Below are 22,781 nucleotides of genomic sequence, written 5' to 3'. Positions count from 1 at the left end.
TGTTATCATCTTTCACAGCAGCATTGCTGAGTTATTTAGATGCATTGAGTTTCACTTTGAGTTAAGTGTGATAAATAACTTAAAAAACAATGATAAAAATTGTGCTGCATTATTTCTTTATAGAAAATCTGAACCATTACAGGTGCAGTTGTTTTGTCAAATATTGACAATGTAAAGTTGACAAATTGATTGTTGTTTCCAAGTGACCTGATAAATAATTTTTCCTGCTTTTTTTTAATTCCTGCTTAGTAATTGAACTCTTTTATAAACTATATGAAATAAATTCTCTGCAATGCAACCAGCAATAACTTTAACTTAGTCTCTGAAAAAATCAAATAAAAATGAAAGAAAAACTTTTTTTTCGACATAAAATTGAGTATATCAAATAATAAGTATGTTTTAAATACTCCTTTATAAACTAGATCATAAATAAATAGTTTTCCATCTCCATTATTTGCTTTATGAAATTATGAAAATGAATTATCTCATAAATTTCTTTTTTTAACCATAAAACTATTATGCAAATTTCAGTTTTTATTATGCAAATTTCACAACATAAGAGTATATTTTTGAAGCAAACAAAAACAACTACTTAATAAAGATTACTTTCTCAATCTTCACTAAATTTTTTATCACTTTGATATTAGGCTGCTTTTTACAAATATATCTTATCCACAAGAAGCAAGCAATCACTTAATGCACAATTTTTGTAAATGATTTTTCTAACATACTACAGTTTGTTAATTTGTAATTTTCACCACCGCGAAACCATTAAGGTAAAGAAATATCCTTTAAATAGTCTTTATAAGACAATGAAAATTGAAATTATTTCCAATAGAAAGTTGTAGGTATTTTTAGCAACATGTAAAGTTATTTTAGAAGCATGTTTATACATGTTGGGATAGCTATCTGACAACCTATTTCAGTATTCTGTGTTATTGGAATACACTGAAGCAGGTAATCAGTTAGCAAAAAATACAGAAAAATTTAACTTAATTACTCAAAGAAAATCAAACTATAATTTAACCATTTTAATAAAATAAGAATAAAACATTTAAAGTGCAAACACAATTTATAACCATAACAAGCTTTTATAAATAAGCTGTAAAAAAAAACTGAGCTAATAATTTTTTTACAGAAAATGCAACAAATCAGGCCGAGCAATTTAAGTAGGCCATGTACAAATTAAAAAATTTATTATTGTTCATATATATATAACATTATTACACCTATAACTTTTTTTTTTATTACTTGTTTTATTGTAGTTTACTCTATTATTTTCTTGTCTTAATATTTTTTTATTTTATTTGTTTATTTTATTAAGGTGTCACTCCATTAACTAGTTTTTAATTGAGTGACACTAAACCCAATTTTGTAAATTATAATTAAATTTGTAATTTTTAATTTTATGGTTAAATGGATAAAAAATAAAAAAAAAATAAAAAAAAACTTACCCAAAAGTATTTACACTACAATACAAAATAAGATAATAATGTCAAATTCAAGACACAGCATTATACTTAAAACATGTATGCTTATTCCTATAACGGCTTTAAAACAAAACCAATCACTGCTCTTTTTGAGAAAACAAATAATATGAGTATATGCATTTTGTTTCCAAGACAATTATATGAGTTAGGTATATACAATTTATCTGAAATGATTTTAGCGCCCTTGGCAACTGCCCATATGCCATTGCCTAGCTACGCCTCTGGGCATATTTTACAAGAATACTTTATAGGTATATTTTACATGTATACTTTATAGATATATTTTACAAAAATACCATACAGATATATTTTACAAGTATTTTTTATAGTTATATTTTACAAGTATACTTTATATATATTTTATAACAAAACTATTTAACTCAAAACTTAATTTTTTTAAATTAACTTGACTAAGTTGAGTTCGTGTAAACATTTAAATTGTTAAAAAGTTTTTTGTAAAAGGTTTTTAAAATTTATTTCATTAAAAAAATATTACACATGATAATACTAATAAAAATAATATACATAATAATGATAAAAATAATATACACAATAATAAAGTTCAGTGATTTTACTAATGACTCCACTGTATAAAACAAATCTGAAAGATCGCAGCTGACATTGAAAAATTTTGTGACACAGACATTAAAATCGTTGATTTTAAAATGTGACTGTTGACATTTTTAAATCAACAATGTAACTGACTTCTGATTAATAATGAGACAAAAATATAATTTATTTAAAAAAGTAATATTGAAGGCACATTAAATAGCTTTATAAAATTTAAACACTCTGGTAAAATTTAAGTACAAAAAATATTTTACCTGTGCTGCAACCGTGTGTGAACGAGTTGGAAAAAGTTTTGTAACACAAGCTGTTTTAAAGCCAGCATTCGCAAGTCCGAAAGCAGCTCTTAAACCTGCTCCACCAGCACCGACAACTACACAATCATATGTATGATCAACCACTGGATATTGGCGACTCAACTATATAAAAATATAATTAAAATAATAGAAACATTAATACTCATCAACATCAACCAAATAATTAGTAAAATAATTAGTAAATAATCAGTTACTATTACTCACTATTTATATTAATAATCTTATTATAATCTATTGCTTTTTCTTTATACTACTTCATGCATCTGATTTTACTTCATGCACTTATTTAAGTGTGTGTTTATAATGCAATACTTTCTTAATAACTTAGAAACACCAAAAAACACAAAAGCACAAGTCAAGGAATATTTTTGCTGAGATAATTAATCTAAGAAATGTTTTATGAATTTAAATATTTATCTGGAGCAGATCTTCAAATGATTTCCTTTCTCTATTAGATAAGGTGCAAAAACGCATTGCAAGCATAGTTGAAGCTGCTCTTGCAGCTGACTTTCAATCATTGTCAAAAGATCATCATGCTGCTTCTCTTTCTTTTTTCTATAAATACTATAATGGGCGTTGATATAAAAGAGCTAGCGTCTCTTGTGCCATCTACTAAAATTCATTCTCATGTTACACGCCATTTAATTAAGTCTCATCCCGTATCTCATCAAAGTGCTCCAAAAATTCATATTAATCTAGTTTTAAAAATTCATATTCATCTAGAGGTGTCATTTAATCAGTGGCAGAAAACAGACAGAACAACATTGATCTGTTAGACAACAGCAATTAAAGAATACAAATTGATGTTATCAAAGGTAGTAAACAAGTTAATAGCTCATTCCTAGATTGCTAAATGTCAAGCAAGATACCTAATGCCACAAAAGGAAAAGTTGGTAAAAGACTGCTGTATTGTCTTAAGTGATTTTGCAGAAAACTACATGTTTTTAAGATCCAAAGTTTTTAAAAATCTAAAGTTACCATTGGTGCTAAAGTCAATTACTGTTACACTCCATTGCCCTCTTTTTATTAAACAAAAATGAACAGCAAAAAAGTCGTTTTGCTTTATGCCAGAAGATAATGAATATGATATTGGTTTTGTGTATGAAGTTCAGACACAAATAGTTAATTATTTAAAAGAAAATCATCTTAATATTTCAAGGATTTTTTATTTTTCAGATGGTTGTGTTGCACAGTATAAAACAAAACAAAAATCTTTACAATATCTGTCTCCATAAAGACAATTTTGACATTGATGCAGAGTGAACATTATTTGCTAAAAGTCATGGTAAGTCACTATGTGATGGTATTGGTAGTACTATAAAACAATTAACTGTAAATGAAATTTACGAAGTCCCATAAATGACAAGATATTGAATTGTAATAAAATATTTGACTACTGAACAAATAATATTAAAGGGATTAATTTTTTCAAGATTAAAAAAGAAAGACTGACAGTATTGCGCACTACTTAGATGAAAAATGTTTTCGCTACGTAGAACAATACCTATTATCAATTTAACCCAGAATCTGTAGATACTATAAACTTTATCAAACAAGTGAAAAGTTTAACATAACAGGCGTGTTTTCTTTTTCTGGTATTCAAAGTATTTAACCTCAGCAAATTAACACCAATACATAGAAATTTAATGAATTTATTCTGTTGGATTGGATTATTATAATAAATGTTTCATTGGATTGGCATGATAAATGAAATTGACAATATTGAGCAAGATGTTATGGGAACATTTATGCACCCGAAGGGTCCTTCTAAAAAATATTTCTGCCCATCTAGAGTAGATGAGTGTTGGGTTCCAATTACCAACATAATTTTTACCATTGATGCACCTGTAACAACAACTGAACAGGTATACTTTGATCATTGACATGTCTAAGCAAATCTTAACACTTTGTATTTTTTTATTTTAGTACAAACCAAAAAATTTTTTTAAGACAATATTTGCAAAGTTATCTTAACTTTATGAAAAATGCAAAAAAATAATTTTTTGTAGAAGAAAATAAGTGGGGCATAGCCACAGTATCATGGACCTACACAAATGCTAAAAGTTTCAGAGCTTCAGCTAGTCTGGAAGGGAGTGAAAAATCGATCACAATATTCTGCTACAAAAAAGTGGGGACCATGCCCTGTTATCAATATATAGAAATCCAATTCGCCAACCCTGAAAACAGCTAGGTACAAATTTTTAAGTAGAAAGATATTTTTAAAGTTATGTAACCTGAAACCTCTAAATCAGTGTTTCCCAACATGGGGCGTGGGAAATTTTCAGGGGGCAATTTGATTGTTTGGGGGCAATGGAAAAAAAGAGGACTTTTTCAGTCTTAATTTTATCCACATAGTTGAATCTCCAGGAAAAGTCCATTATGAAGTGCATCATGCAAAAATTTTTTGCTGGAATGCATTCGGAAAACTAAAATTTGCTTCTGCAAACAAGGATTTGATTCGGAAAATTAGAATTTGATTCGGAAAACTAGAATTTGGACTAGGATTATCAGTTGCTTGTATCGTTCTGTCAATGTGCATTATCATTAATTTGAAATAAAAGTGCTTATAAAAGCAGTGCTGTGCTTACTAGAAATAAAAGCAGTTATTCGAATTTATCGTTGTTTTCAAATTTTTAATACATTTTATAAATAAATAAGTGATATTTAAATATAATTGGTAAGTAAATATAATAGTAAATATATTTAATTAATTATTTAGAATTTAGATGCCTTATAGAAAAATAAAGAAATATGCAATGATTGTTATGAAAACAATTCCCTCTGGACAATCATTTCAAACGCCAGTTCAGAATAACTATTAGCGATTGCGGAAAAAGCTATTCCCTTTGGAGAATTGCACAAAAACTTATTGCAAAAGTATTCCCTTGAGAGACTAATTCCGCACAAGGAATTCTCATTTAAAAGCCATAGCGCTAAATATAACAATAGTTGGAATAACAAGTCCAGAAGACTACACAGTTTATATATAACTAGTTGTTTATAACTTAATATTCAAATATAGAAATAAATATAATACAAAAACCAACGTGGATTTTCTTTCAATAGTAAGAATATGAAACATTAAAAAAAATATATAATTAATTTCTTAATTGATTTTAAAATTCATTTTTTAGCCCATGAGTAGTGCAAGCAAGAAAAAAATTCGGCAGTACTCGAAAGAGTATTTAAAATTTGGTTTCATACCTGCTGTCCATGATGCACGATTACCTTTTTGTCTATTATGCCAACAATGCTTGAGCAATGAATCAATGAAACCAGGTCGTCTTGAAGCACATTTGAAGGCAAAACATAAAGACCAAATTAATTCAAATTTGAATTATTTTCAAATTTTAAAATGAATTATGAAAAAAGAGCAATTTGAGCATTTGAACATTATGAGCAGTAAAGATCTCTCTTTATTGCTCATAATGTTAATATTATTCGCACTCTTGAGGCTAGTTACAAATTTCATTACTTATTGCTAAATCTGGGAAAAATCATATAATAGGAGAGCAGTTAATCAAGCTTTAAATATCAAGATTTGTTAAAACTGTTTTTGGAAAAGATGACCAAGACATGAAAATCATGCCACTAAGTAACAATACTGTCAGCAGAAGAATCGACGAAATGAGTAAAGATGTTAAAATACAACTTATCGAAAAATTAAAAACAAGACTTTTTTCAGTGCAAATGGTTGAATCAACATTGAGAGACAGTGAAGCAGTATTACTTACATATGTCAGATACATTGATAATAATGATTTTGCTGAAGAAATGTTATTTTGCAAATCATTAAAAAGCAGCACTACCGTTAAAGAAATCTTTCTCCTGTTCTAAATAAAATAATAAACTTGGTTGTAAAATGCATTAATTTTTAAACTAAAATATTAAAGCAAGTACAAAACAAGAGTGCATTTTTAAATTATTTTGTGAAGAAAACAACAAAGCCCATGTGAGACTTTTACTTCACACAGAGGTAAGATGGCTTTCGAAAGGGAACTGTTTAAAAAGATTAATGGAACTGTTTGATACTCTTAGTGATTTTTTTAACGACAAAACTGAAATGCAATATCTGTTAATGATTGATTCTAAGGCATATTTGAGTTATTTAACCGATATTCTTGAAAAACTAAATTTATCGAATAAAGAACTTCAAGGAACAAATAAAACTCTCATTTGTTTTATTATGCCTATTGAACTATTTCATAAAAACGTTTACCAAAAATAATTTGAAAAGTTTCATTGGCTTCAAAAATGTGAAGTAACTGATACTGCGAAACTTAATATTGTCGAGCATCTAAAAAACTTATCAGCTGATTTAAAAGGAAGATTTTCCGATTTGAAAGAAATTGATTTTCCAACTTGGTTGATGCAGCCAATATTAGTTAATTTATCTCATATTTTAAATATGCAGTACCAAGAAAAATTAGCAGAAATGCAGAATGACAAGTCAGTTAAAACTTTATTTAATATAAAAGAATCGATGACATGGTTTTTTGAAGAGACCAAAATTAAATATCCAAGCACAACAGAATGTGCAAGAAAACTATTATTACTGTTTCCTTCTTCATATTTAGCTGAATGCAGATTTAGTGCCATAACTGATTTGTTACTTAAAAAAAGAAATCGCTTGAATATAACACAACAGGGAGATCTAAGAATGAAGCTAACAAAATTAGAACCCAATATAAAATCTCTTTGTAACCAGCATCAAGCACAAGGATTTCACTAAATTTTATTTATTTTAGACTTGAATACCTGATGTATTTTATTTTGTTAACTTGAATTTTTTTGTTTAATAAATAATTTTTTGTGATTTCTTCCTGCACTATATCATTTATGCTAACTATGAAAAATTTATAATATAAAAAATTATTCATATGTAACATGGGGGGACTTTTAAGTTTTTATGAGCTTTGGTGAGGCAAGGCACTTAAAAGGTTGGGAAACACTGCTCTAAATAAACATTGCAATTCCGAGGGAACAAGAGGGGCCATGCCAATATATGCTAAAAATAAAATGGTCTTATTTAAGGGTCTTTTTGGAGCAAGAGGCTAAAATTTTTAAGGAATTCTTAATTTACTAATCACTTTCAACTATTTAAAAATCTGAGATGTATGGTGACATGAACTGGGTCATTTGACAGAATTTCAACACATGATGATAGATTACTTTCATCACAAGATGTTAATGATGGCAATGGTCGATAAAACAGGGAATTTACTTTATTTTATAAGTTATATTTTTGTAAAGAACATGGAAATTGTTTTTTTATTATTGCATAATAAATATAAAAATAAGGTGATATATAACAGCTATTAATAGTATAAAATAAGAGAACACTAACTTAATGTTTTTTTTAACATTATAATTAATTTTACTTTGTTATCATTAAAATTAGTTTTAAATTTTTTTTTTTTCAAAAATATTTCAAAAATATTTCGAAAAATATGTTAATAATCAATACTCAATTTTAAATTAAGTTTTATAGGCTATTTTAATGGAAAAAAATAATTTTAAACTTACGTCAGAAAACTTACCTCCCCCTTGGTTATTTTGTCACCTGTTCTGCTGCCTTCAATTGTGAAGTGAAAACCACGAACACATGAAGGAGCAAGCTAAATAAAAACTTAAAATGTATGACCAAATTTAAACACATAATTAAATAAATTATAGTAACAAAAACAGTAAAAATTTTAAAAGCAAAAAAATAATAACAAAAAAAAAATATTTTCAATACCAATGACATCAGCAGATTTTCAATTAATGACATTAGCAAGTAGTTTATCATAATGTTGTACAAAATTAAAAGCTCAGTTTAATTAAGTCAAAAATTTTGTAAGTTTAATTAAACTTCACAAAAAAACAAAAACATGTAAACCAGCAACATGTCCTGCTGCTTTGCAGAAACCACTTTGTAGGCAAATGCTAGAATAAATTTATTTTAATACACCTTCTACTTTAATATGCCTTATACTTTCGGGCTCTTATTTGAGTAAAAGCTAGAGGTTGTGTATCATTAAAAATAGTTTTGGGCAATTTGCTGTGTTGGTTTGACAAGGTTCTAACTAAAATTTTTTATATTAGGAGAATTTAGAATAAATCTTCTAACTTTTTTTTAATGTTTAATTAAAATTATTTATATTAATTTTTTTTTATTTGTTTATTTACTCTTTTTTTAATTGATGTATAAATACATAAATAAACAAAAAACAATCATATAAATATTTTTATTTAGACAATAAAAAAAAGTGATTTATTTGATATTCTCCTAATGTGAAAAAAATCAGTTAGAACCTTGTCAAACCAATGCAATGAATTGTTTACTGCATTCGACTACTGCACTGCAGAAGCCTTTGTAGGTAAAGACTGAAGGAATAAACAAAAATTTTTTTGCTGAATGACAGGCATGCACCCCTTCTTTAAGGCTGGCAAAGATACACAATTTCCTGTCTAAGTTAATGATTCCTGAATCTTCTTGACTCTACTAATGGGTTTCTGTAATCTCCTAGTAGCTATAAGTTTCTATAATCTCTTATAGCTCTAAAACTTAGTTTAATGGATATGAGGCCAGGTGGTAGTAAGAGTTCCCAAATTTTGTTGTAGTTCTCAGAAAAGCTGAGAAGCCATCTGTAAAATAGAGTATTAATGATGTCATGCTGCATATGAAATGTGCCATTGCTGGTGCTTTTGTTGTGCATTGTTGCAGCAACATAAAAAACAAATTACCACAAGGCCACATAAGAAGATAATTGGGTTCATTATAAAGACTAAAACAATTGTGTAGCTTATTTTTTAGGATGCTAGACAACAACTATAATCAAGTCAGTTTTTTTAATAACTTGAAACAATTCTATAAAACCTAAATAAATTAAACAGAAAAAAATCATCAATTTACACAAATCTTTGTATTTTGTATGTTGTTCTTTCCAGAAGGCATTCAAAAGTTTCTGAAGTTAATTTTGTACTGTCTCAGCCTCTCAAAACCCACAGTTGTTTTGGGACTTTCATTATATGCATTGACTTATTTGTCAATTTTGCTCAGAACTATTAGCTAATTTTGTTATATATGTAAGTGTTGCAATTAAATACCGCTAAAAAAAATTATTGAAAACAATCTAAGATTAAATTAACTTTTAATCAGGTTTGTGTGTCTATCTTTGTTGTAAATTTATTATGGATTTAAACCTAATTTTCATAAAGTGACACTAGGTTCTAAAGTTTTCTTTAAAGTTTGTCAATACAGTCTAAAGACAAGGCCTTAGATATTGTAAGAAACCCATCTGGCTGGCTTGATGACACCTTGATTGATACAGCACAAAGTTTGCTTTTATATCAGTTTTCAAAAATACCTGGGTTTCAAAGTTTATAAAAAAATATTATAATTCAGCATGTAAACTTTTAAAAAAATAGGTTTTTAGAAAGTTACAGTTTTGTGCAAATGATTAATGTTAGAAAATCATATTAGGTGCTTTTAAGTAATGTGTCCTGATGTTTTTTCACATTTGAAGTGTGTTCAGTTTTATGATTCACTTTTCAATAGTATAAGTAAAGATGGTGCATTGTTGTTAATGCATAGAGTTGCACATGCAAATGATTGTGATCTTTTCGTAAAAGGAAATGCAACAGCTTTGTGTAGCAGTAAACCAAATTTAATTATATTGAAATATAATGATATGATCCAACATTACCTGAAATGTATTGAGAATGGTAAATATGAGATGTTTCCTTTTGTTACTGTGTTAGACTGTTGTAAAAGGTGTGCTTTTAGTTCTATCATTGTTGTGAATGTATCATGTTATCTCTACTGTTTTTGTTTTTGTTTTTATGACTTATTTAAATATTTAAATTTAATCAATAGACATAAATAAGTTTTTTGTATTTTATTGCTGGTTTGTTTATGTACCTTATGTTTTAGTTACTAAAAAGTTAATTACTTATCTTATTTTTATAAGTGTCTTATAGATGTCTAAAGTTATATAATTGGCTAATTAAAGTCAACTATTGTTTTTTCTTTATTTACTTATTGGCATGATGATTTGTTTTGCTAACACACCTTTGCAGTTGTTTCTTAGTATCATCAGCTATTCATTTTATTAACCAGGGTTATTGATATAAGATATAGTTATTAGGTACAGTTATTCAAGTCAGTTCTTTATTTACATACATTTGTTGCAGTTGCAGTTGCAACTATAATTACTATTACAACTATGACAAAAGTAGTATTAAAAAAATATAGTTATGTTATTTTTGATTTTAATGAGATATTTAATCAATTTTTTATAGAATATTGTGTAATTATAGACTATTCTGGCATGTAGATGCCATAACTGTTTTAACATTTTATATGATTCTATTTTATATGATTTTATGTTTTAACTTTCATATGATTCAAAGATTCAAATCCTTCTGGCACACATTTAGAGTTCATTTTGTCAATCCATTTATTGACATTTATTGATCAATCCATTTATTAAGTACTTTTCTGGCACAAAAGCAGGTATTTTTTATTTTATTTTTTCATAGCAATTTTATGATACTATTTATGTTATGTTGTATTTCTATACTATATAGGCTTGTTATTCAATGTGGAAAAACCGAATTTCTTTCGAAAATGCCCAAGTTTCCACCAAGTTAAATTTTTCCAAAAGGACTTGAAAACCATGTTATTTTTTTATTTATATTGTGTAAGGATATTTTGATCTTATTTTCAAAATAAAGTTTTAGATTAGAATGAAGTGTGTCGTTTCTTTAATGTCGTTTTTATTTAAAATATTCACATAGTAAGAAATAGTAATATAAGTAAGAATAGAAATACTAAGTTTAGGTCAAATTTTATTATTATTATGCTAAATACATAACACCGCTAAAATCATTGAATAACACCTATCTAGGTTGTTATTCACTGGTAGTGCAATAGTGGTGTAGTTAGAGCTCTAGCTTCATAATCAAGAAGTTCTGAGTTCAATCACCACCACGTGGTACGTGATAGTACCACGCTCAACTTGTTTCTCCGCGCAGCAGCCTTGCTCATTTTGGTTTGTGTTTTGGAGTTAGAGTTGAGAGAGGATTATAACCACAACTAAAGTAGGTAAATTAACCTACTTAATTTTGCTACGAAAACATCAGAATTCTTTCCTTACTATTTATCTGCGTACAATCAAGTACCAATACTTTAACTCAAAAAGCTTGATTGTTAGTGAGAACTTTTTTTTAATTAAACCTTCTTTAATCAAATATTCTTGCGTATTTACAGATCACAAACTTTTACAATTGTTAGGTTTAAGGGTTAGAGATAAATAACGTGAAACATTTTGCTAAATGCACAGTTAATGTATTTAGGTCATCTCACAAGCAAATTTAGTAAATTTGCTTGTGAGATGACTATTTTATAACTATTTTATTTGATATCATTAAAGTATGTCTGATTTTAGCATACTTATCCAGTGGGTGAACTAAGAAAAAAAAAGAGGCTTTTTCTTAAAAACATGTTTCTTGTCATACTATTCTATAAATATATAAATTTTGACTAGAATATACAATATGAGTTAAATATTATTAAAAGTAGTACATTATTACTATAAAAATGCTGTAAAATAATAATAATTCGCATAACAAAGTAAATGCTTTAGTTCGGTTAATGTATGTTTTTCTTTAAATTAGTTCATCTGGGATTAACAAAAAATGCCTTAACTGTTCAATTTATTTACTTATTTAACCTGACTTAATATGTTAAATAAGTATCCATAAACTAATGCATATGCAGAATATCATTTCGTCTACTTATTTAACAACCTGCTTAATTAACATGACACCCGGCACCAGGTTTAACCAATTGAATAGTAAAATATATTTCTTAAGCATTTAGTTTAATAAAAAAAATTTTTTATAAGTAGAAGACGATAACATTATATGTAAAAAGAACTTGGTATTGTTGTTTTATTAAAATATTGTTAATATTTCTATATTGATAAAATGCAAAACTCTTACTGAGTCCTACACTTTCTTAAACTAGCATTCATTACTGAACTATCATAGAAGCCAGTAGTGCAAAATTAACTTTTGCTTCTCTTCATTATACTCATCATTTACTTATTTTCCTGATTCCATTCTCAATCTCTATAAATCTCTGATTTGTCTTTGTATGCAGAATTGTCATCATATTGGAGATGTTCTTTTAGACAAGGTCAAATATTGAATTGTGAAAACAGAACTACACTAAATTAAATTTGGAAAAAAAATTTTGGTTTCGAATACAGTCAAGATTGATTTAAACCAAATGGTTTAAACCAATCGAAAAAATACCAATTTAAACCAAAGTAATTTTTTGTTGAAAATATTAAAACCAATTGGAGTTGCTCTATTTGGATCAAACAAAAATAAATGACACTGTTGAAATTTTTAAAAAGCTCATAAACATGTTATCATTTTTATTAACTGAAAAATTAAAATATTTTGGAAACTAGATATATTTAGACTGTCAGTGATGCTTATTTCTTTGCAAACACGCTAGATCCTAAATATTTTATTTCCTAAATATCTAATCTTTCTGAAAATGAAGCTGCAATGAACTTTGCAGATAAAGAATTTAAGAAGTTGTTACCAATAATATTCAAATTGAAAGCCAAATCTGCTCGGTTCAAAAAAAGCTATTTGTATAATGAATCTGTTTTAAAAAATGTATCACCAATGAAATGGTGGATATCTCTAAAATCTTTTTTTTTACTGCAACATTATAATGGATATTGAAGGTATGTTAAGCGCACCAGATTCTAGTGCTGGAATTCGAAAAAAAATAATTTTTCAATTTTTAGGCTTTTTTATTTCAAGTTAGGAAACAAGAATGCAGTAGAAAAAGCAGCAAAGCTTGTTTTTATATACAGAACATTAAATAATGATGGATTGGTTGATGAATTACAGTATTAATATTAATAGAAAATATAATTTACTCAAGTAAAATGACTAATGCTTTTTATTAATTAAAAAAGTTGACTAAACATAGCATTTAAAAAAAAAATGAGTTCAAACCAAAAAACCCATGGTTTCTAGTTTTTTTCAAAAAGAAAGGCTTTTTTGCAACCCTGAATGCAGAGGTATATAACTAATTTTCTGTTTATTTTAACTATAATTCATTATATTTTAACAATAAAATGAATTAAAAAGTAATTATGTGACACAACTTATTAAAGTTTAAAACATGTTAATGTTTATTCGGTTACTAACCGAAAATTGGATTAAAAAAAATGCAGTCCCAAAACTCTATTTAAAAACTTGAAACAAAATTTCAAGACAATGAAATGTATGAAAAATTTGTTTTTACAAAAGATAGAAAAGATGCTGTTAACATAGTATTCAACTAAGTTCTTTTAACACCTGCTAAAAGCTTCCAAAAGAACCAGAAAATCTAGTATGTGGAGTGAACAATTACTTTGCACAGCACTAGAAGGAGGACTGTGTGACTAGTTGCGCTCTACCTTATATTGCCAACAAACAAGTTGATCCATTGCTTGACATTTGTATCACTCCAGGTTCTGTATCTGTGATTTCCTACTTAGAGTTTCCTTCTGGCCCAGACAACATACCTGTTATAGTCTTGCAGAAGTGTTCTCAAGAGCTGTCACCTATACTTTCAAAACTATTTAACAATTGCTTATCAGAGTTTTGTTTTCCAGCCTGCTGGAAAGCAGCATCTGTTATTCCCATTTTCAAAAAAATCTAGAGAGCAATCTGACTCGTCTAACTACTGTCCCATTAGTAAGACGAGTCAGATTGCTCTCTAGATTTGATAGGAAGAAGACACTAAGTCTTCTTCCTATCATACGCAAGGTTTTTGAATCTTTAATTAACAAACACTTAATTTTTCATCTTGAATCTAATAATTTACTTTCTGATCATCAATATGGATTTTGATCTTCTTGTTCTAAGGCTGATTTGCTAACGGTAATAACCAATAGGTTTTATCATACATTAGATAGAGGTGGAGAGGTTAAGGCTATCACTACTGACATTTCTAAGGCTTTTGATAAAGTTTGGCATGCTGGTCTTCACCATAAGCTTTTTTCTTGCGGTGTATCTGGTAAAATCTTTAAGATTATTGAATCCTTTCTTTCTGATGGTAGCATAAAAATCTTCGGTTTGCTAAAAATTATTAGTTTTATTTATTAATTTTTCCTGTATTTTCATATTTATATATGCAAACTACCTTTAATAGTAGCAATAACAATTGATTGTGATTTATATAATTCTAATTGATTTGTTCTAATCATTAAAAATGTAAGAAACTTGTATTTTCTATTAATTATGAGCCAATTTAACAATAAAACAGTAAAACATAAATTTTACATCTAGCACATCCACTTAAAACCTTTTTTTTTAAAGACACCCTAGCCCTCATATTAACTGTTACTTATTCATGCTCAGGAACAAATGCAGAATTTTCGCATATGTAAGAGCTTACTTCAAGACATGGATTAAACTCTAAATAATTATACATTTATAGATATGTCAACTAAGGATGCTTTGCAAAAATTACAATGATTGTAGCCTGGAAATTAAAAATCACTTAAATTTTTGCAACACTTGTGTAAAACAAGAGAGCAACAAGTTGAAATTTTTTTTTTAATAATTATATTTATATTGTTTAATAAATTTTAAATTTCATAAAATAATCTTTTTAGCATCCAAAATATAATACCATATAAAGGTCAAATTAAGGGGGCTTCAAATTTAATAAAAACACATTTTTTGAATGCTCAGAGATTATTGTATAAAATTTTAAAATCAAACAGGAACAAGTATTATAGTAAGACAAAGCTTCAATTTAAGTTTTGATTAGTGGAACAAGAGGTGAAATTTATTTTAAACTTCTTGCCTTGTCTGTCCCTGATGTTACTCATGCCAACATTAACTCTTTGATGGAAAAAGTAATTTTTAAAATTAAAACTATTATGCTTTTATAAAACTTTGATGGGTTGATAGTCTTTCACTAGATAGATTTATTCAACTTGATATATATATATATATATATATATATATATATATATATATATATATATATATATATATATATATATATATATATATATATAGATTTATTCAACTTGATGATATATATATATATATATATATATATATATATATATATATATATATATATATATATATATATATATATATAAAGATTTTTATCATAACTCTTGTTTTTTATTTTCCAGAAATTGAATCTTCATAAAAGAAAATCTTCATGCAATGCCAGTATAAAACATTTTTTTTTTAAACCTAATATATTATAAGAGTTACATCTGAAAAAAAGCAGCTGTTTTCACCTGTTAACAATGCCATATTAATTAAGTAACAAAAACTGTCCTTTTATTTTTTGATTAAATGATTAAATTTTTTTAAATTATTAAATAGAATATGTTTAAAGTAAATTTATAGTAAATATTTTCTTGTCATTAAAACATTAATTAATAATAACATAAATAATTAATAATAAGTAGGAGTGTACCAGATTGGAAAATTTGAATTCTGGCCAAAACTGGATTTGCCAGAATTCTGGCCAGAACGAGAATTATACTTAGGGATTGTCTATAAAGTATGTATGCTCGGATAAGAAGAGGGGATCTTCAAATAGCGCATATGAGAAGGAGGCAGTGGGTCAATTATAAAAGTAAGGAGACACTAAATTGAAAAAAAATATCATAAAATGTTAGATAGGTAGGTTAAAAACGTAGGTACTTTTAGGGAAGGAGGGGCACTCAAAAGAGCATATGGCAAAATGCATAGGGGTAGAGGAGGGGGGGGGAGGATTAAAATAAAAGCGTACGTACTTAAGGACAACCCCTTATGTAATTTTTTACCTTCAAGATTGAAAGTGAAAGCATGCACCTCAGCATAGTGGCTACATAATATATATATATATATATATATATATATATATATATATATATATATATATATATATATATATATATATATATATATATATATATATATATATATATATATATATATATATATATATATATATATATATATATATATATATAAGGACCTATTTAATTAATTTGATTCTTGTTTCATTTAAATCTAATGTTGTTTTTATTTATTGAAAATTTTAACCTGCATAATATTTATATTTAAAATTATTTCTTTGTTTTCCATTTAGATTAAAATGAAATATTTTCTATATTAGGCATCCCATTTTAATTGTTTGAAATTAAAACATAAAAACATTTAAAATTTAAACATAAAAACATTTAAATGAGACTATACTATTCTCAGAGGCAGGTATTAATTTTGATGAAAAAAGAGCTAGTTTGTTGCCCAAAACTGGATAGCAACTGTTTTTGCACCACAATATTCCTAAACTTCTAAAAATCCTTACATAATTGATTACTGCAAATAAAATTACATAGTGTTTGTTAAGAACTTTGTATTTTTCTCCTAGGCCTACCCATAGTTCTTCATTGCCCTGTAGGACAATGATTTTTTGATTTAATTTACAGTCTGTCACATGTCTTCAAAAATAAAGGTGAAAAATAAAATTCGGCCTGAAAAATTTTAATTCTGGCAGGAACCGGAATGACCTAAAACTCAAAAATTCCGGCTGGAATTCTGGCCAGAATGGAATTCCAGTACAACCCTAATAATAAGATGTAAATTTCTTCAATTTTTATATATTTATACATATTTCTTGTTTCTTAAAAACATTTATACATAATATTTTTAACAAACATTTTAATAATAGTATAATAATATATATTTGCTGTAACAACAATATATACATTGTTGCAGAGCATACTGAGATGCTATAACAGCCGTTAATGTTATAAATTGTCATAGTTAGCTTTAAAAAAATGTAAGGACTTTGTACAAACAGCATAGATTTCCACAAAGAATTCCAGTTTTTAATTATTCTGTTGTTCAAGAAGTTATTTCTTGAGGAACACTTAAATTTCTCACATTAGATTCTATTACTTTTATTTTATGTTTGATGAAGGACCATTAATTGTTAGTGAGAAACCAATTTGGGTAATTTCACATCAAATCACCTAGTCAATTGAACCATGTGTCTTCTTTTTGTTTTATATTTTGACACATTATTCCTAACTATAAAAAAATATTGCATGCAAAATTTCAGCTAAAAATGTTGAGCAGTTGACAAGATACTGCAATTTTAATATTGACCTGGTTTCCCAAAATGACCCGGTTTTTATAACATTCTCAAAAAAGGTTTTTTTTTAAAAGATAAATAAAAATGGCAAAAATATGAAAATAAACATACATAATGTTTTTTTTGATACTGAATTCAATAAATGTACTTAAAATGCTGAAATGTAAAAGGAACATGTTTAAAAGTTAATAAAACAACTAGTTTCTATTTCTCAAAACACCCCCGACAAATTTTTTCTTTTTTTTTTCTTTTAATATTTTCAGCTGCTTACAATCTTACTAGGCACAAAAAATCTAACTGGAAAAAAAACTGAAACATATTGAACTTAAATTTCAAAAATATATATCACTTTTTCAAGAAATTCTCAAAAAATATTTGTAAATAAAATAAAAATAAGTTAATCGTAATTTAAAAAGTTACTTAAACTTACAAGATTTTTTAAGGTATTGAAGATGTAAGTTATTTTGACTGTGTTTGTAATAGTTCACAATATTATTGCCATTTTACTTGTACTTCTTCTATTTCAGGATTTTCAATCACATAGTTTCTACTAGAACTAGAGCAAGCTTGAAATATATCTTGTTTCTTTTTAAGATTGTGGATTATTGTATAATTAGTGTCTGTACTACACCTCTTTGCCCCAACCCTGTTATCTCCAAGATGTATAAATTGATGAAAGCTATGAGTAACAGGTAGAGTTGTTACACCAGTGTACCTTTCTTTTTGCTCTTCACATTGCAATTGTAAGTCCAATCCCTTTAAGTAAATGAAGTTAACAACCTTGATTTTCTTTATACAAAATTCATACATAGCTTCTGATGTAAGAATTTCGTTTATGTATGGTCATTTCAAACTTTCTTGTGCTGTTAACCTTTTTATAGTACCGCCAAACCTATTGCATGGTGACTTTCCATGGGACGTGGCAAAAAAGTTCCATTCGACTTTAAGAGCAAATTCGCTCTCTAGTTAGCATAGATTGTAAAAGCATTTACAATTTTTGTACAGTCCTGTGCAACCATCAGTGAATAAATTTAATTTGGACAGGTTAGAAAACTTTGTTTTTAATATTGGTATGATTAGTTAGAATATTTTCTACACATAAGTTACATCATGTATAATGTTGTCAGATGTAAAACAGTAAGAAATATGTTTCAGTATACCTTCATCATCTTTATAGTATATCACTAACAGATGTAAACAACATTGTTGGGTGTTCCAATGATAGCTTTGTATTTCAGATTTCATTTCATTTCATGGACTACAAAAGCATAATTTTCAGCAAAGTCGCCAATAATGATAATGTTCGATTGATCCATATTTTATTTTAGTTGGTTAAGGTACTGTGATTGAGAGCGAGCAATAAAAGAATGAGCTTTTAGCTTTTCAAAGCAAGATACTAATAGTTCAACAAACATTGGAACATCTGCTGTTAAACTCGATAATGTTGCACGATCAGTAGTTTGCCGCTGCGTGTAGTGTATCTCAAAACCATATTCATACTCTTCAAAAATCTCATGCAAATATTTGGTGAAGGGTTCTTTACCAGGACAATTATTACACTGTGGAAGCATTCTTTGTTTTCTACTAAGCAAACAGTTTTCAAAAGTAAATTCTTATACTATAGTCCAATACTTAAGGCATCCACTAACAATATGGCATTTTGGTGATAAGAATAAACACAAACAGAATGTGTGCCAAAATGCACAACTTCGGTCAAAGTGAAGCAAATTTTGAGTAACTTATTTGTATTTCTGGATTGTTTTTTTTGTATAATATATATAGTTCCTTTAAATTACACAAAAGCAGTCTTTTTTTGTTTATGGGCCTTCTTTTGAATGCTACCAATCTTTTTTTCCAGGCTTAGTACTGCATAAATCAATTTAACAGAATCTTCTATTTCTTTGTGTAAGACTTTACCTTTATAAAAAAGAGAGATAGCTAACAATCCATTTTTATTTCATCTTTGCTTTTTTATTGCATCTTTGCCATCTTTGCTTGGTATTCTGTAACTGCAAAGTTATTTTGTACTTTTAATATTGACCAACTTGTGGTTGCCAGTGTTAGAAGTTGAGCAATAGTCCATTTGTCAGAACATAGAGTTTTTTCCTTTATCAAGCTCAAAATTTCATCAAAGTTGTCAGCCTTCTTTTTCATGTTATTTGTTTAGGAAGTTGAGGAAAGATTGACTTGACTTTCAGTTTTTCTAGTAACGTTACTTATCATTTCATCATTTTATCATTAAGCCACTAGAACACATCTTAAGATAAATAACTAAGTACAAATGTATTTCATAAAAAAAAAGAGAATTCCTCTTTCCTATTTAATTTTCAGTTAAAAGAAAGTTTTTAATATAGAAATAATTCTATATTAATAACCTTTTCAGAATCCTTCTGTTGTATAATTTTTTACACTGAAAGATATTGTTAATTTTCTTTATATATATATATATATATATATATATATATATATATATATATATATATATATATATATATATATATATATATATATATATATATATATACATATATATATATATATATATATATATATATATATATATATATATATATATATATATATATATATATATATATATATATATACATACAATCTATAGGTATCAAATTGTTAATTTGTTTAAATTTAAAAATAAATGCACTGCGATATCACACTTAGTCAGTTTTTATATAAAAACAAAACAGGATGTTTTTTTCAGTTGTTAAGATCAAATAAATAAGTTATTATATAATTAAGACTTCCTTAAATATAACAAAATTTTTTTTTTTTTTTTTTTAAGGAGTCTATAAACTAAACTTAATATTTCACAGAATTCTATTTGCAAGTTTTTTTAAAATAATTTATTGAAAATTTGATATATCTTTGAAATTAAAGTTCAATATGTTTCAGTTATTTTTCCAGTTAGATTTTTTATGCCTAGTAAGATTATAAGCAGCTGAAAATATTACCGGCAAAAAATAAAATTGACGGGGGTGTTTTGAGATATTGGACCTTAAAAGTTGGTTTATAGAAACTAATTGTTTTATTAACTTTTAAGTATGTTCCTTTTATTATTTCAGCTTTTTAAAGTGCATTTATTGAATTCAGTGCATTTATTGAATTCAGCGCATTTATTGAATTCAGCATTAAAAAAAAACATGTTTATTTTCATATTTTTGCCATTTTTATTTTTTATCTTTTTAAGAAAAATGTTTTTTGAGAATGTTATGAAAACCGGGTCATTTTGGGAAACCAGGTCAATATTAAAATTGCAGTTTTTTGTCAACTGCTCAACATTTTTAGCTGAAATTTTATGTGTTGACTTTTCTTTTTAACATGCAACAGCCAAAGAAGTTTTAAAAAAATTTGAAGACCCATGGTTCAAAATTTCCTAAATTTTGGGTGATTTGATGCATAATTACTGATTTGGGATATTTGAACCAATTTGTAAGCCATTTGTTAATTTATAGTGGTATATTAAATCCTCCCTAGTTTTTCGATTTTCTAAAGTTGTTAAATCTAATTTCCGAAGCATTAATGAAATTAATTTAAATTAAAAACATATTTTATAATGTTTTTAGCAAATGTTTTATCGAAATTAAATTATTAAATTAGGTTAAAAATTTTATTAATATAAATAATATTTTTTGTAATAGTTTTTACAAAACTAAATAAAAAATATTTCTTGCAAGCAGAGCTTATTTATTAAATAAATTTGTTAGGTAAATTTATTTAAAAATTTTTTTTAATTTGATTTCATTTTATTATTGCTGAAAAAGTTTTGTTTTAATAATAACTTTTATATAATTCAAAGTTTTATTATGATTGTTAGGTAAATTTATTTTAAATAAATTTACTTAACAATCATAATTGATTGTTTTGAACTAACATCTTTATAGCATTACACTGTTAACATAACTAAAGAACAATAAAAGTTTTAGTATTTCTTGACACATTTTGTACTTTTTTATTTATTTAAATCTCAATATTGATACAAAAAGCTATTTTTTGTTATGTTTTGAAAAATTTGTAGACAATTTATTTTGCAATCTCAAATGCCTGATGTTTTTTTTGCTGGTTATTGATTAATGATATCTGATTAATGATTAATGGTAAATTTGCGTTGAGTTGACATAAAAAAATTTGTTTCAGTTTTCAATAATTTTTGTTTATATATAATACTTGCCGGGTGAATTTATAGCAATTATTGTACAATTTACAACAATTTCTATAAATAAAACGTCATAATTTTGAGTTTTTTTAAAGATGCATCTAGTATTGCTTTCGGTAATAACCAACTGTACTAAAAAAAATCAAACATTTATTTTACTAGACAACCACGAGTCCTATTGATCAATAGAATCAATTAAGACCAAATTTAACATAAAGATTAGGAAGTTGATTTTTTTTTAAAAACAAGACCAAGAACAAAAATTGAAAAATTGCTTTCCCTGTATTATGTAACTTAACACATATTTTTGAGCATTTTTTTTTTAAATTAAACACTGCTATCCATACCTGAGTAAACTTTTTAAAGTAGCATCTTTGTAAAGATATCATATTATAGTGCTTAACAAAAACAAATACTGCAACTTTTTGAACTAAGTTATATTTGGTATAATAGGTTGTAATATGTTACTAATTGAAGTTGAAATATGTTTATCGTCCAGCTATTCGGCAAATTAGAAGTAGATGTACTTTACAGAACAAAAATTAAAAAGTCGTTTCTAATCTTGTTTCTTAATGTAAGATAGGGTGGGGTAATGTTGGTCTACGGGCTAAAGTTGGTCTTATTAACATATATCTCTTTTTTAAAGAAAAGGTCTAAGGTATGAGCCTTTTTTTAACATACTATATAGGTGGTCAGAGGTGATTCTACAAATAAAATAAGGGGAGTGTTGTCCCGAAAAGATTTTAGAGAGAGGGTGACATTGTCCAATATGCCGACTAGTAAATTTTGGTAGGGAGGAGGAGGGGGGGGGGCTAGATAGTCCTCTTTGCCCCCCTCGGAACGTCTTTGAGTGAGTTCCTTAAAACTAAAATTCACCCGACTGAATTTTGTCAAATTCCTGACTAGCCAACTAAATCTGTCAAAACACCGACTATAACTTGAAAATAAAAACTTTAAAATGAAAATCGGTATAAATTAGAAGTCTGACTATCATTATTCTAGGCTCATTTTTCTGGGGTTATGTTGCTATGGATCTATTTAGATGATCAATAAAGATGTAA

General features: G+C 26.8%; 1 protein-coding gene across 1 annotated transcript in view; it reads right to left on the bottom strand.

Annotated features, from left to right (window-relative positions):
- Positions 1-22,257, bottom strand: part of LOC100210215 (succinate dehydrogenase [ubiquinone] flavoprotein subunit, mitochondrial) — a 43,204-nt gene extending 20,947 nt beyond the window's left edge. The window contains exons 1-3 of the mRNA XM_065795265.1: positions 22,068-22,257; positions 7,915-7,992; positions 2,315-2,476 (exon numbers count right to left, since the gene is read on the bottom strand). Of these exons, the coding sequence (XP_065651337.1) occupies positions 2,315-2,476; positions 7,915-7,992; positions 22,068-22,109 (282 nt within the window). The 5' untranslated portion in view covers positions 22,110-22,257. The remainder of the gene's footprint in view (positions 1-2,314; positions 2,477-7,914; positions 7,993-22,067) is intronic.
- Positions 22,258-22,781: the final 524 nt, after the last annotated feature.

The sequence above is a fragment of the Hydra vulgaris genome, chromosome 04, assembly GCF_038396675.1.
Source record: "Hydra vulgaris chromosome 04, alternate assembly HydraT2T_AEP".
Taxonomy (NCBI): Eukaryota; Metazoa; Cnidaria; class Hydrozoa; order Anthoathecata; family Hydridae; genus Hydra; species Hydra vulgaris.
Note: the sequence above shows the minus strand (reverse complement) of the source record. Positions and strands in the feature narration are given on the sequence as shown.